General features: G+C 44.7%; 1 protein-coding gene across 2 annotated transcripts in view; it reads right to left on the reverse strand.

The window, feature by feature from the left end:
* Positions 1-12,439, reverse strand: part of ADCY8 (adenylate cyclase 8) — a 546,512-nt gene extending 534,073 nt beyond the window's left edge. For both annotated transcript variants that reach the window (XM_029592041.1, XM_029592040.1), the window contains exon 1: positions 11,265-12,439. In XM_029592041.1, coding sequence (XP_029447901.1) covers positions 11,265-12,173 — 909 coding nt within the window. In that variant the 5' untranslated portion in view covers positions 12,174-12,439. The remainder of the gene's footprint in view (positions 1-11,264) is intronic.
* Positions 12,440-16,945: the final 4,506 nt, after the last annotated feature.

Here is a 16,945-nt window from a genome sequence, read left to right on the forward strand (position 1 = left end):
GATTTCGTTTTCAAAGGAGTGCGTAAATACTTACATGCACAGGCGCACGCCAGAGATCTCCTGCTGCGTTGCTTTAGTTCTGCTATTGATCACGTGCAATAAAATAAAGTTAACTAGATAGCCCCGACCCTTAAATCCCAGCCGAACTCACATGGGTGAAGGGAGGCTAGTAAACTGTGGGGGGGGGGGGTTGGATGCCCTATCCCTTCCTGAGCAAACTGGGAATGAACTGGGAAGACTGGTAATGGTGTCAGCGCGTGCATCTATTAAAATCACCACTCTTGGGCGGTAGAGGCGGCTTTTACGTGCACAGGCGTGCGCCCACTTAAAATTGAGCGCATCTGTGCGCACGGTCAGGCTATTTTATAACGTGCATCCATATACGTATGTATGTTATGAAAAGGCCGCATCCCTGGGCGCGGACCAACAAACACGCACACATGTGCGCCCGTGCACCTGTTTAAAAGTTATCGGCCCTGTAGGTACATTAGGCAGTGGCAGACAAAGTGAATTTCTGAAGGGGGAAATGCAATTTTAACCCTGGTTCTCAGGCTACTGCTTCCACAAGCCAAAACAGTGCGAAGGAGTGGAAGTGACTTAGCGACCAGGTAACAGAAACACTGCAATTCAAATCCTGACTGAGCCACTGATATACCCTACGGGGTAGATTTTATAATTCTACATGCGCGTGAACAAAAGTACGCTGGATTTTATAAGATACGCGTGTAGCCGTGCGTATCTTATAAAATCCAGGGTCGGCGCGCGCAAGGGGGTGCACATTTGTGCAACTTGTGCGCGCCGAGCCCTGCGCGTGCTGCCCATTCCCTCCGAGGCCACTCCGAAATTGGCCTCGGAGGGAACTTTCCTTCCGCCTCCCCACTTCTTCCCCTCCCTTCCCCTACCTAACCCATCACCCGGCCCTATCTAAACCCCCCTACCTCTGTTGCAGAAGTTACGCCTGCTCAAAGCAGGCGTAACTTTGCGCGCACCGGGCCGGCTGCTGAGCGCCGTGTTCCGGTCCGGGGGCTGGTTCGGAGGCTGCGGCCACGCCCCCGGAACGCCCCGGGCCAAAACCACACCCGCGGCACCGCCCCTGGATGATGCGCCGCCCGCGTCACGCCCCTGACACGCCCCCAGGTGACTAGACGTCCGTGTCATGCCTCCCGACACGCCCACCCCAAGAAAGCCCCGGGACTTACGCGCGTCCCAGGGCTTTGCGCGCGCCAGAAGCCTATGCAATATAGGCTCGGCGCGTGCAGGGGGGTTTTAAAAGGGTTACGTGCATACCTTATGCGCGTAACCCTTTTAAAATCCGGCCCTACATACTTAAGCAAGTCACTTTGCATCACAGGACCCTCAAACACCCAGGGTCATCTCAGTGTTCTTGATTTAATGCAGTTTATGCCCAGAGGGGACTGAATCATTCTCTTTTGGTTGCAGAAGATTACCATGGTATATGGTCCAGTTTGCAGCAGGTCTGGGAATATGGGGCACATAGTCAATGGAGGAGTCTTTTGTTCAGACAGGCTGAACAAGCAATAAGAAGAAACATCCCTGGCACAGCCAATCCTGGATGCCAGTTGCTGGCTGGCTCAGGCTGGCTCTGAGCAAGTTTCATTAAAACTTGGGTCCCCATATGCTAATCTCATGCACCATAAGATTAGAATAGCTGGCCCTTAGTTTTAAAGATACTTGTTCAATGCTGGCCCATTCAGACACTCTTTAGTAGCCAGCACCATGGGATGGGATCATCTGGCTGCCCCAAGCCCACTGCTTCTCCTATTTAGTGGTTGGCAGGATGGGCTTCACCAGCTGTCCCATCCATTCTGCTTATTGGCTCTGCCGGCCGCCCAGCACCTCCCCCAAGAGCCTGTCTCAGGGGAGAAAAGAAGACCCCCCCTCATCCTGTGTGTGGCTGCCACTTCACCCACTCAGGAAGCCAGTGCAGGCTCCGCCATGCTGCTGCTCCCTGCATTTTGTAAGAGGCTGGTACTACTGGCGCCAACTGGCTGCATTTTGTAAGTGCTGGTACTACTGGCGCCAACCCCTCTGCTTTGCGATCCATATCTTGCACCCTCTGCCTCTCTTTCAGGCTGACTGTGTCTCGTGATCTCCCTCGGGCAGGGGTCATGCAGGCTCTGATTGGGGCAGACCACACTCCTGTCTTTCTTCTATTCTGCCAGTGCTGCCCTGCATGTGCCGCTCCACCCCATGCTGGCTCAAGCACATTTCCACTATTATTTATTTATTTATTTATTTGTTTATTTTGTCAGTTTTATATGCCGATGTTCCGTTTTTTGGATCTTCACAATGGTTTACAATTGTATAAAAATAAAAGAACATGTAGTACAGCATACAAACAACATAATTTAAATAAAATTGACTTATAAACTATAAAAATTACAATTAAATACTTAATAAAATACAAATAAAAATAGCTCGCTGAAAGAAACAAAACTTAAAACTATAAAAAAAACACATTAAGCTAAATAAAATCAAAATAAAATCTAAATCTAAATCACTGGCTTGAGTCAATATTATATACTTGGTTAAAAAGCCATGTTTTTAACGCCTTCTTAAACAGTTTCAGATCTTTTTGAAGTCACAATTCGGGAGGCATGGTGTTCCATAATTTTAGGCCCGCTAACGAGACAGCTCTTTCCCTGACCGAGGTAAGTTTGGCACTTTCCACAGAGGGAACAACAAGGAGACCTTTATTGGCAGAACGTAAATTACATTGTGGGGTATGGATAGTCTGGGCCAGCTGCCATTCTTGTGCATCTTTTGGTTCGGGGTTTAGCTGCTTCAGAGATAGTTTTTGGAAGGCTTTCTCTTCCCAAGACTCTTATGAGGAAGAAGAATCCCTAAGCTGTGAATGAATGCTCCATGGCACAACTAGATATGGGCATTCTCCACTGCAGTGCTTACTGCTCAGTTGGCTTCTGCATGAACAACTGGTAGAATCGTTCAGGATAGGATAGATGCAGTGAAAAGAGGGGCTAGTGTTGGTATTGGCAGGGCTAAATATATATGGTTTATTTATTTGTTTATTAAACTGTATGCCTCGCTTCCTCCAGCAATGCAGGGCTTGAAGCGAGCTGCAATTTGAAAAGAAAAGAACAATGCATTACAACATGCATACAGTTCACAAAAGGGCAAAAGCAAATTCTAAAGTTAGAAAAATAACGCTGAAATCTAAACCAACCGCACCTCCCCACCTGCATCCCATCACGTCCTCAGCATGTTCCACCGCCATCTGTGAACGAAGAAGTCATTCCATCTCTTCCCCCTGGCATTAAGGCACATGGAAGCTGATCAGATGGGTCTAGCGGCAGGGGTCCATGCTGCCACGCGGGAAGGCCTAAACCTGGCTTCTGCTCTTTAATCAGCAGGGACTGGGGATGCTGCAGACCTCCTGGGGAGGGAATCTCAGCTGACACAAACCAGCGATAGCTCCAGGTGGGATGCAGGGATCACCTAAACTGGTTTCAAGGGAAGCTGCAGTCTTTGACTCCCTCTACTCAGACGGTAGGAGATGTTATCTTCCAGAAAAAAGTAGGAAACATTGCTGTATGAGCAGCTATGTGGCCATTGTGGAAGCAGGGTGTTACCGTTTGCATTTGAAGAGGTTGCTAAGGGACTGTCAGCATTTCATTGCTCGTATTATACTGTTAACCTTCTTACGCCATGTTCATATCTTATGCCATTGATTGTGGGTTTATTTTTCATTGTAATCCTCCTTGAAGGTTGTAAGGAATGGCAGGGAATAAAATGTAAACAAACAAACAGAGGGATGAGAGTTAGTGAATAAAATTGGCAGGAAGGCTCCAGGTAGCTGCGAATGAAAGCGCATGGCATTGTGGCAATTGTTGGAGCAGGTTCTGATTGAGCTAAAAGTCCGAAGAAGCAGTACAAGAAAACTGCCAGGCTAAATAAATGAATAGCTATATTAATAAATAAACAAAGGCAAGAAGTAACGCATCATGTTTCCTGTCCCTGTTTGGTAAAATTATTCTTTTATTTACTATGGAAGCTATGAGTACTTAAATTAATGACAGTAAAAGTAGAGGGGAAAAAACCCCCCTCCATGAGCAGAAAATAAACTTTTCTTCTGACTCCAATACTTTCAACAAGAATGTTGCCTAAAGCTGTCTCTTGCCCAGCCGAAAAGAGGGCACCACCCTACTGACGTTCTGCAGCCTCAATCTCTAGAAATGAAATAAAGAAAGCCTCTCTTTCCATGAGGTGTTACATCTTGCTCTTGCCTAGCAGTGTCAGTGGCTGGTTTTGTTCAAGAGCAGCCAACCAGAGGGTGTGAAAATAAATCATTTATAGCACCGTAGGGCGCACGGTGTTGGATATCTAAGTTCTTGATCAAATGTATGAGGCTTATTTTACATAGCATTCGGTAATCATATTTCTCAGGAGCACTTCAGTGAAGCAAAAGTTCACACCCTTCAAGCAATGCCTCGGCACTGTATTGCAGGCCGAATGCAGCACGTGAGATCCGAACATGCAAGAACGCATTTAAGAAGAAATATTAATTAGGTGCACAAACACATTCTATACATAGGCTCCAAAGCTGGATATGGGAAGCTACCAAGGTGGATGTACATATTGTTCTGAACTGTGAGATTTTCAGTGTTTAATAGCTTTTTGAACAGATGGACATAATTAATAAGCTTATTTATGGTTTATATTAACATCAAACATGATTTTTATGTTTTTTTTTATACAAGGCAATATTCGAGTTTGAGATGTTGCTGTAGGTAACAAAATTAGAAGCACTGTCACAGATTAGAAGCCTAATGTACATTTCTAAGGTATTAAATTGTTCCAGAATGTGATCAGTCTCTGTTATAAAGCAGTGGATCTTAACAGGGAAATAGTGTGGGGGGGGGGGGGAAGGGGGGGAAGATGAAGAGCAGGAGAGAAGTGCCATTGTAAAACTTATCAGGAGTCTCCAAGGATGATCATTTACTGCAGGTGCATCAGTATAAAAATAATTATTGGTATCCATCCTGAGCTGGAGAACTCAGAAGCATTCGGCTTCCAGGATCACTGCACAATTAGACCCCTGCACCATTCGGAATGAACACATTTAACCTTCCTGGCTGAACTCACAAAATAATGAGGGCACCTAAATAAGAAGAATAAAAGGGATCACAGAAACTCTGAAGATCAAGTTATGAGGGCTAGCGTATCGTTAATATCGAAATGCAGTGTTCACTTAAGGAAGGGCCTTCATGCATTCTTTTACAATCAAAAGTACAAACACACCAGTTCATTCCAACTGAGTGCAGCTGGCCCGAGCTGATAAAATGGATGTTCAGGCATGGCTCTGCTGCAGTCTGGAATCAGAATGCTGTTTGCTGCAATACTTAATTAATCTTCTCTAAATGACCTTTTTTTTTCCATCCTTCAGGGCCGATATAGTGTGAAAGCTGGCAGTAAGGGAAGCTGGTGCAGAAAATGGCCTTTTAGTGATCAGACTTCTTGGGCTATTTTCTCATAAATGAAGGAGATCAAAGAAACGTGATTGCGCACAAAATGATGATGGATTAATATCTAATAAATCTTGCCAATCTGTTTTTTAAAGTTGCACGTCAGTCTGAGGTACATCATGTTAACAGAGCGTACATGAGAATCAATTCCTGTGTCTGATAGAAATAAATCAAACAACATAAAAAAAGATGACTTTTTGTTTGTTTGTCTGAGTGCTGCTTCCAGACTGAACTCATTGCTTGCGCCAGACATTTACTATCAACATTTAAAAGGAATGATGCCACATAATGAATGCATGAAATGGATGATCACACAGTGCTTGCAACAATACTGGCACTTCTGATATGTGTAGCCAGGATAATCTTGCCTGCCATGTTCCAACGGACAATGATCAGGTGAAATGCTGTTCTGACCTAAAAGGAATGGGGCTGCACACTCACAGACCGAAAAGAAAATGGGGTTTCTCGTCAAAACTGCAAAGCAACATAAGTTCAGTTCTCCAGACTGACGCCTTGTTTAGTCCTGCAGGCCGGAGACCATTCATTCTGAGGTGCTTTCACAACTCGATCAGTCATCAGGTTCTAAATAGGATCAAGAGTCTGCTCTTGTTGCTTTAGTTCAACATGGCTGACACTGTTCCAGGGAAAAATATGGCCCCCATTCTAATCTAATTCTGCCCTGACCCACTGATACAGGTCCGATGATGTGGCAAGGTCATCACATTGACCATCAGATCTGAACCCTACCTGCCACCACCATGCAATCAGCTTAAGAGTCACCCCAGGTACAATGTGGAGATTTCATCTTGGTAATATTATGGCCAATAAGAATAAAGGTATATAGGGCCCAATCACTAATTGGTATGAACATTTCTTTCAGTGTGCAGATTAAAACTGGCATTAGCAGACTAGTCCCTATGTTAAAGAGATGCACACCGTATGCATGATAAAAGGCCCAAGCCAAATTGAGTATGGGCCTTTTACCATAGGCATGCTTTGCATTTTTATATCCACCGGGCAAGCCAGCCCAAAATGCAAGGTGGGACTAATAGGAGGAAGATCCTCAGTTTCCTCCCCCACCCCCCTCTCCCAATAAAGACTTTCAAAAAGTCTCAGTTCCTTTCCCTTCTTCCTCCCCCCTCCCCACTGCCACTAAAACGCATTTCCTTCAGGTAGATACCACCCCCTTTCTGAAGAAGGACCCCCCTCCTCCAGAGAAGAGCAATCCTTATGATCCTTGGTGTCAAAATCCTCTCCACCAGGAGGGACAGCATCAACCTCTTCCTGGCACCGTGGCACACTGCCACATGGCAACCTCTAGTGGTACTTGACAGTGCAGCAAGTCACGGGAGGGCACTCCTGCCTCATCCACGTGAGAAAAAAAATGAAAGGAAGGGGGAATATTAGCCAATAGTACAACAGGCAGATAGCATTTTCTGTAGCAAAAGAAGATCAAGGACATAAGGTCATATTATGAAGATGGAAGTAGAGTAGTTGAGAGGAAATGTAAGGAAATGCTGCTTTAGAGAGACAGTACATAATGCCAGGAGAGAAGGTAGCAACCAAAATAATGTTGGAATTCAAGTTTGCTTCGGACAGATAAAGAGGGTAATGGTAAGGAACAAAGGTGAGAGAGGATGAAGTCTGATAATTAAAATGATGACATATCTTATGTCTATTATTTCAAATAAAAACAACAAAATCCACCCCCCCCCCCACACACACACAATTTTGCTTGCATCATTTTAGCATGTGTTATTTACAACTAGCGCATACTAAAACGTGTTAACATGCAACATTTACAGACACAGCATGTCAAAACGGTGCATTAACATGCTCGAAGTGTGCACCGAGAATAAATAAATTGAACCAAATTTTTTAAAATGATCAACATAAACAAGAACAAACCCCCCGAAGATGAACATTTTCAGCATGCACACAGTGAGACTAGATACAGGCATATCTGGAATTTCGATGTAACTACTTTGTCTTTCCAAATCCTGATATGACCAATTCAAAGACGCTTGGTAGGTCTCTGCCCAGAAGGGCTTACACATTTGTACATGAAACAAGGGAGAGTGAAGTGACTTTGCCCAAGGTCACAAGGAGCAGCACTGGGAGATTCAAACACTGGCTGTCCTAGTTCTCAGCTTGCTATTCTAGCCAGCAGAATACTCCTCTACTCATAGCTTTTTATGTCTACATCTATACCTACCTATAATAAATAGATGAATACATTGCTCATGTACTTATAAAATATAGCAAACAAATCCACTATAGCTAGCATGGATAGCTAAAACGTTTCAATGAAAAAGTTTTCAGTTTTGATGCCTAATTTTTTTTACTCTGAATTTGCACTTAATGTCTTGCTTTGTTCTTTGACTGTTTTCTATTCTAAATTTTAGGGATAAAGAAAATAGCTGCATAGACTGATATATTTTAGTTAGTATATGCTCCAACCTGCCATGTTTTATCATGGAAAATGATACAGTATCTAAAGGTGTTAAGACAATTAACTTTTCATCTTACATGTTACTTCAGTCGCTGTTAAGCTAGCAAAATTGTTGCACACATCTATATACTACAGAATCACATAAGCTCTGAAAAGGTACACATCACAAAACTAATACTGGATGCAAAAGTTCTGTTTTATTGTTGTAGAGTACATTTTCAGTAATGTTAACTGCATCATTAATTTCACTATATATTTAGCTCATTTTACAATAGGAGTCCCACAGAGATTCTTCTTTTTTTTATAAGGGCAGGCTCAGGCAAATGCTTTAATACCAGAACTGTTAACTGAATTAAGTGTGCATATTTGTGTTTTCTGTGAGAGTACTGCAGGGGGACTGGATGATTCACAGGAAGCAGCATGGGATTATGAAGCCTTTCACCTCTTCATCACCACTTCAAATCTACCTCAGGTTGGACTGAAAGCCATTCATCTTGGAAAGCTATTAGATCAGCCTATGTGAAATGAATGAGAGTGGTTTCATGCCAGTCTCCAGTAGACAGGCATCGAGATCATTAAAACCACTGTCACGGTTTGGCATGATTATTGTCAGTCTCAGTAGAGAGGTCAAGAATTGCACAAGCATGAAGAACGAATCCCCTCTTGTGATCTCTCCAGTGGCACATCAGCACACCAGTGTGGGGGAAGTTTGTTATGTTACTGCCCATGCAACACCTGCTCTGAGGATAAAGGGATGACTTCAGTTTCCAGTGCTGCCAAGTGCCAATCAGTGTCATGAGCACTAAAGTCATTAGAATTTTTTTGTGCTATTTTTTAAAAAATGAAAGCACTGCAATCTCTAGCCTTTCACCAGAGTTACAGTATAAACAAAAGGAGGGTCTTACCCTTGAAGGCATTAAATTGCCTATTGCCTTCATCATCATTACCTATAAAACATGTCTTGCTGTTTCTGTAGGTCACCAAGGTGACCTCTTGCCTATAGGAAATGTATTTCACAGCCTGAGGATGACAAAGATTTGCATTTTCAAAAAAGGATATCTCTAAGCACTATAAGCTTTTCCTTCCACGCACTCACAGCATTCATCAGCCAAAGGAAAACATTAAAATAATATTGGGGGGGGCAGCATTTATGTAATGGGCATACAGAACTATTTTCTGTAAACCTCCCTCCACTTCCTCCTCCTCCCCCCCAAAAAAAAAATTCTCAAAATACAAATCACCCACATTCTTCCCTTGAGACACAGGGATACTATTCATTGTCTTCTTCTTTATTTAAATACGTTCTGTCCGAGGCACATACCAGAAAGAAAGGTCTTTTATTTTGAGAAAACAGATTACAATTGCCTCACATGTGTCTCAGAGATAAAGGCGAAAATGGTCATTTTGATTTCTGCTCCTAGGCTTTAAAGACTATTAGGTATATGGCTTCAACATGCAAAAATAATAATAATAATATTCTTCAGTGTTATAAAAATTCAGCGGATCCGGAGAGAAATGGTGCAAACATATTGGGCAAGGGAATGCAGTGCTGCGGTCAGGTACAGAATCGCCTGCTGTGCTCAGCGCACGGTTATTCAGTTTTATCTCGCCCTGACCATTTTACCTTAAGCAGCCATTCAGGAAATTGGTCGGTGTACTGCAAGCATCATTCATACTTTTCTACGGCTAAGGCGGGCAGCTTTCGCATTAAGTAGCTGTCTTTCAAAGGAGCCAGCCCTCTTTTGTTATGGCTCCTCGGCAAGCACGAGGGTTCCTATTCACAGAGCAGTTTGCACTCCCAAGTCAAGAAGGAAATTGGTGGCAATTTTAGGATATGCCACCATACTGTATAAACTCTCTCCTACACCGAGAGAGGAAGGTTAAATTCAGAAGACAGTTTGGAAAAAAAAAATGGCCAAGTACCCAATACATTTGGAATCGGAGATAAAGAGGCAAGCGGAAGGATCATTAAACCACTAGAGGGAGCCAAATTAATATTCTGCAAAGTCAAAAAGGCTAAAGGAAAAAATATATATATTTAGCGCCATGGGAATGGGCAAAACTGTCCCCAGCTCTTCCTTTCTTTTTTCTTTCTATAGATCACCCCCCCTCCCTGCGCTTGTAACTAACTCCCTGTTGAATAATACTGAGATCTACAAGACAGGTTTAAAATCCCTGGGTGATGCAGTTTCCTTGCAGTAAATTGAAAGCCTTTCATCCACCGGGGCGGGAACACTCCAAACCAACACAAAATGTAAAAGCAAACTGGTATTTCCCCGGGATAAAGGAAATCAGAAAGAATGCCCTAGCTAGCCCATAAAAAGGCGCAGGCGAGGAAGTCAGGCGCCGCTCATTGATCCGCCATCCTTACAGCAAGGCACGCGTTTTAAGCAGTTCATTGATAAAAATGCATGCGTTGAACTGAATGAAACGCATACGACTAGACCTAACTCTTCATCTAACCCCGCCAGTTAGCTCGGCTTCCACCGGGTAGGCTCAAGAGTGGAAAGGAGCAGAGGCGCTCCCTCGATAGCTTGTTATCTGGTGTCTTGATGTAAATGACACACAGTGTCAGTGTGTGTAATTGTACTCGTATTCGCTAAGTGCCAGGCTACTGAATACAGTGACCAGAAAGAAAGAAAAAAAAAAACCGGAAAGAATTATTGAAAGGTGTAATATTATCTTAACCTTTCTGAAATCTTAGGAAAGAAGATTTGAGGTGGAATATTTTTTTGCAGCAGCATGAATAAGTGTGAATACGATTTGTCATGATAATATGCAAGTTCCTGGAAAAATAAAATACAAAACTAAAAGAACAAACCAAACAAGGCTGAAGTCACAAAACCGGTCGTATGCGCCCTCTAAAATCGGGAGCCGATTTTACATTGAAGAAGCAAAACTTGAAAATCGCTAGAGATAAAAAAAAATCTGTGCGGCTGTTACAAAGGGTGCAAGCTCCTTTCATTCAGAGAAGCCCGAGAAGGCGCAGTGAAGTAGAGAGAAGTCAGGGCGAGCACGCACATCCAGTCGGAAGAGTTACCATTAAAACCAACTGAGCCTGGTTCCACTGCTACCATAAACGCTTCCCCGTCATTTGCTGAGCTTTTTTTTTTTTTTTTTGTAAGCCATGACTTCCTAGGGAAGGGTACCGTGAGAACCACAGCATAGGCACAGCAGCAACGGGAAATTTGACCACCACCACCATCACCGCCCTTTCATCGCCAAGACAGTACGAGCGCGCTAAGTCGTGCAGCTTCTCCCCCCCCCCCCCCCCCCCCGAAGGCGAAAGTTTAGGAAAGGACCCGTACCTGGTTGATGGAAGTCACCGCGAGTCTGGGGATGACCAGCTGCATCACGATTTGGAGAAGGGAGGTTACCAATCCAGCTAGGATAGCCCAGGTGAGGGGCAATGGAAGCATGCTGTAGGTGGCAAAGAGAGTAAAGAGCACATAGCCAATGCCGTCCCCGAGGAGGCCATAGCCAAGCCCCGCCGCGAGGATCTGGGTGGCCATGGCCACCCAAGTCACCACCCCGCTGTACTGCAAATAGGTGTACGAGGTCGTGTCCTTCCTAACAACTACTAAGGCACAGATCACCACTTCGATCCCGGTGAAAAATCCCAACAGGATGCCTTTGATGGGGTCCATGGGCGCGGAAGCCAGCGTGAGGTGCAGGACGAGCAAGGTCAGCTTGGTCAGGACGTCCAGGATGTTCATGACCACTTCGGACTTGCGCCGCTGGCCCAGGAAGTAGCGCTGGTAGAGCCTCTCCAGGTCCCGGGACTTGAAGGAGTTCCTCAGGGTGGGGAAGATGACCCCCCGGTAGGCGTAGCCCCAGTTCAGGAAGAAATCCGAATTGCTGGGCGCGCAGTCCAGGTGCAGGAAGCCCAGGTCGCCGCCGGTCCCCTCGGGGAAGACCTTGGTGCCGCCGTTGTTGTGGCGGTCGCCGCCGCCGCCGGGGGCCTTGCCGGGGGGCTGCCTGCCGCCGTTGTGGGGGTAGGCGTCCCCGGCGGCCGGCTTGTGCTCGCTGATGAAGCGCTGCTCGGTGATGTGCCTGACCGCCGTCTGCCACAGGAGCCGCTTGGGTCGGGTGCCGCTGTTGCCGGTCGGGGTCCGGTTGATGGTGTAGAGCTCCTCGCTGTCGCTGGAACACCTCACCTCGGACAGTTCCATGGCTGAGCCGTACAGTCGTCGCTTTGCCCTTTTACCGAAAGACATCAGTTGCCATTTTTTTTTTTTTTGTAGCCCTCTGACCGGGGGTGGGGGGGGAGGGCGGGGGGCTACGGGCAGGTGCCTGCTGGCAATCGGAGCCGGCGATGCAAAAGTTTGGCGCTGCACATGGACACTGGTGTCAACATTTTTTCCTAACGTAGTCCGAAAAGCGGAGCAGAAACCCGCTCATCGCCGCCACCAGCCGCCCCGGATCTTTTTTTTTTTCTCCCCCTCCCGGCCCGATTTTAGGGTTGACGTCCGGAAGCTCGAAATGTCCGCGAATTGTCCGGGATTTTTAACCTTCTGAGTCCAGCGCTCAGCTCTGATGCTCGCCGACTCCGCCCCGCCTCCAGCGTTACAGCAGCTCTGCCGGCGTCGGCGGGCATAGGCTGCCTGCCCGGCCGCTCGCGGCGCAGGGGGCGGGGTTGGCAAGCCGGGGCCTCGTGGGCTCTGCGCACACGGCGCTGACTATTAATGTGGTGGCTGCTTCGCTTCGTCGCTCCGCACCGGCTTCGATTACGTCCGGCCGGCCGGGGAAGAGGTTCTCCCGCGCATTTCACGCCCGCCGCCCAGGGGGAGGCATGCAAGGAGGAAGCCCCGAAAGGTGGTGCGAGAGAGAAAGCGGCAGCGCCTGGCTCCGTGAGAGTGTGGCGGAGAAAGACCCCCGTAGGCGCGGGAGCCTGTACGCATGTGGGCTTGCTTGCGAGCCAGGTAGAAGGAATGTTTTAGAGCTTGTGAAAGAGAATGGGAGGGAGCGCCTGGAGAACTTTGTGTGCGAGAGCCGGTGTGCGTGTGTGCAACGGTAAGGAAATGGGTGCGGGAGCCAGTACATGTGTGTGTGTGTTGGAGCCTGTCCACTGTGAGGGAGCAAAGAGGATGTGTGTTAGAACCTGCATGCATATATATGTGTGTGTGTATGAGAGAACGGGAGAGCATGTGTGTGTAAGAACATGCATATATGTGTGTGTGTGTATGAGAGAACGTGAGAGCATGTGTGTGTAAGAACATGCATGCATATGTGTGTGTGTATGAGAGAACATGAGAGCATGTGTGTGTGAGAGCCTGTCTGCACTGTGAGGCAGCAAAGAGGATGTGTGTTAGAACTTGCATGCATATGTGTGTGTGTGTGTATGAGAGAATGCAAGAGCATGTGTGTGTGAGAGCCTGTCTGCACTGTGAGGCAGCAAAGAGGATGTGTGTTAGAACCTGCATGCATATGTGTGTGTGTGTGTGTGTGTGTGTATGTATGAGAGAACGGGAGAGCATGTGTGTGTAAGAACATGCATGTGTGTGTGTGTGTGTGTATGAGAGAACGGGAGAGCATGTGTGTGTAAGAACATGCATGTGTGTGTGTGTGTGTGTGTGTATGAGAGAACGTGAGAGCATGTGTGTGTAAGAACATGCATGCATATGTGTGTGTGTGTATGAGAGAACGTGAGAGCATGTGTGTGTGAGAGCCTGTCTGCACTGTGAGACAGCAAAGAGGATGTGTGTTAGAACCTGCATGCATATGTGTGTGCGTGTATGAGAGAGAACAAGAGGATGTGCGTATGAGAGCCTTTGTGCATGTGCATTACACTGTTAGCAAGAGGGGCCATTTATAGTGTGTATGTGACTGTGAGAAAGCAAGATGATGTGTGTGAAAGAGTGTTTGAAAGTCTGCTTGTGTGTGAGAGGGTGTGTTTTAAAATCTGTGTGTGTGAGAGAGAATGTTTGAAAGGCTATATATGTGCATGAGAGAGAGAGACACTGTGTGAGTAGGAGCCTGTGTATGTGTGCACCTATGTGGGTGTTTGTGCAGGAGAGAGAGTCTATGTATATATGTGTGCAAGAATGAACATGTGTGTGTGAAAGGATAAAGTTGTGCATCCTCCCCAACTCCTCAATCCACAACAATCTCAGGGTGACTGAAAATCATGTTTTATTTGTATTGTTTTACTATTATGAATATGATTGAATTTTTATATTTCTTGATTTTATCCTTTGTTTTATGAGGAATGGTAATGTTGCAACTGCATACATACTCCTGGAGGAACACTGAGCATAAAGTTTTAAAATTCTGTTCAGAAAAATGTAAAACGCTACAAAATTCTGCATATTTTTAATTGGACAAAATAACACAATATACAACTCAGTCTTCAAGTAATTAATTTAAAATGTAATAAAGAAAAGTTATTACTTCCAGATGCAGAACTTTAAATATTTTGAGTAGAGTTCCCTTGCCCATGCACTGTAGTAGTATTAGAGATGTGCTTTGGGTAAATATTTCATGTCGGGCTTCGTTTCGGGAGCCCCCCGCAGGAATTTCGTTTTTTTTCCCGCGGTTTGGGTTTTTTTTGGGGGTTAGCGCGCACTAACTCCCGTTAGCACACAGTAACTGGAAAATGAATTTTTTCCCGAAATTTTGGAAAAAATTAAATCATTTTTCGGTTCTCCTGAACCATTCCGAATTATGCAATTTTGTTGAAATTGCCTAATTCAGGAAAAACATAAGAACATGCCATACTGGGTCAGACCAAGGGTCCATCAAGCCCAGCATCCTGTTTCCAACAGTGGCCAATCCAGGCCATAAGAACCTGGCAAGTACCCAAAAACTAAGTCTATTCCATGTTACTGTTGCTAGAAATAGCGGTGGTTATTATATAAGTCAACTTAATTAATAACAGGTAATGGACTTCTCGTCCAAGAACTTATCCAATCCTTTTTTAAACACAGCTATACTAACTGCACTAACCACATCTTCTGGCAACAAATTCCAGAGTTTAATTGTGTGTTGAGTGAAAAAGAACTTTCTCCGATTAGTTTTAAATGCTAACTTCATGGAGTGCCCCCTAGTCTTTCTAGTCTTTCTATTATCCGAAAGAGTAAACAACCGATTCACATCTACCCGTTCTAGACCTCTAGACCTCTCATGATTTTAAACACCTCTATCATATCCCCCCTCAGCCGTCTCTTCTCCAAGCTGAAAAGTCCTAACCTCTTTAGTCTTTCCTCATAGGGGAGCTGTTCCATTCCCCTTATCATTTTTGTAGTCCTTCTCTGTACCTTCTCCATCGCAATTATATCTTTTTGAGATGCGGCGACCAGAATTGTACACAGTATTCAAGGTGCGGTCTCACCATGGAGTGATACAGAGGCATTATGACATTATGACATTTTCCGTTTTATTCACCATTCCCTTTCTAATAATTCCCAACATTCTGTTTGCTTTTTTGACTGCTGCAGCACATTGAGCCAACAATTTAAAAGTATTATCCACTATGACGCCTAGATCTCTTTCTTGGGTTGTAGCACCTAATATGGAACCTAACATTGTGTAACTATAGCATGAGTTATTTTTCTCTATATGCATTTTTCCCTATATGCATTATGCATCACCTTGCACTTGTCCACATTAAATTTCATCTGCCATTTTGATGCCCACTTTTCCAGCCTCAAAGGTCTTCCTGCAATTTATCACAATCTGCTTGTGATTTAACTACTCTGAACAATTTTGTTTCATCTGCAGATCTGATTACCTCACTCGTCGTTTTTCTTTCCAGATCATTTATAAATATATTTAAAAAGTAAGGGTCCCAGTATAGATCCCTGAGGCACTCCACTGCATCTGCAAATTTGATTATCTCACTCATCGTATTTCTTTCCAGATGATTTAAGTAAGGATCCCAAAAACAGATCCCTGAGGCACTTCACTGCCCACTCCCGTCCACTGAGAAAATTGTCCATTTAATCCTACTCTCTGTTTCCTGTCTTTTAGCCAGTTTGTAATCCACGAAAGGACATCGCCACCGATCCCATGACTTTTTATTTTTCCTAGAATTCTCTCATGAGGAACTTTGTCAAATGCCTTCTGTAAATCCAAGTATTTATTTATTTATTTATTTTATTTATTTAACATTTTTATATACCGACATCCATTTGCACATCGTATCGGTTTACATAAAAACATGAACAGTGTCCCGTGACGACAGGCATAGCCTTTACAGGGAACCAAAAACTGTAGCAAGAGGCTGAAAACAGGTTAACGCGGTACACTATTATTGCAGTACAGATTAAATGTTTATGAAGGGATATCTCGGGAAAGAGATTAAGAGGGTTAAAGGGGAAAGTTCAGTTATTAAGTTAACAACAAGCTAGAAAACAATTCAAGTAAAAAACTGGTATAAAGGTAAATATTTACATTAAAATTCGAAAGTATCTTGTATCAATATAGTATAGGACAACACTCAGCTTTCATTCACATTGTCAGGTAGTTCAGTAATGCGAGGTATTTGAGGGAAAGGCCTGTAGAAACAGCCAAGTTTTTAGTTTTTTTTTTTTAATTTAGGGGTGGAGGTTTCAGTGCGTAAGCCTGGGGGCATGGAGTTCCATAGGGTGGGGCCAGCCAGTGAAAAGGCTCTTTTTGTTGTGGAGGTGAGTTTGGTGGATTTGATCGAAGGGAGGCAGAGTGTTCCTTGATGGGTGGAACGGGTTGGTCTTGTGGAGGTACGTGGTGTGAGTGGGGGGTTGATCCAGTGAGTGTTCTCATTTATGATGCTTTTATGAATGAGGGATAAGGTTTTGAATAGGATTCTTGATTTACTTGGTAGCCAATGTAGCTCTATAAGTGTTAGTGTAATATGGTCTCTCTTTTTAGAATTTGTCAGGATGCCTGCTATGGCATTCTGTAAGAGCTGTAACGGTTTGGTGTGGGTGGCAGGGAGGCCAAGGAGTAGGGCATCACAATAGTCTATTTTGGAAAAAAATAATAGACTGTAAAACGGTGCGAAAGTCTGTGA

Source organism: Rhinatrema bivittatum, chromosome 2, assembly GCF_901001135.1.
Source record: "Rhinatrema bivittatum chromosome 2, aRhiBiv1.1, whole genome shotgun sequence".
NCBI classification, from domain to species: Eukaryota; Metazoa; Chordata; class Amphibia; order Gymnophiona; family Rhinatrematidae; genus Rhinatrema; species Rhinatrema bivittatum.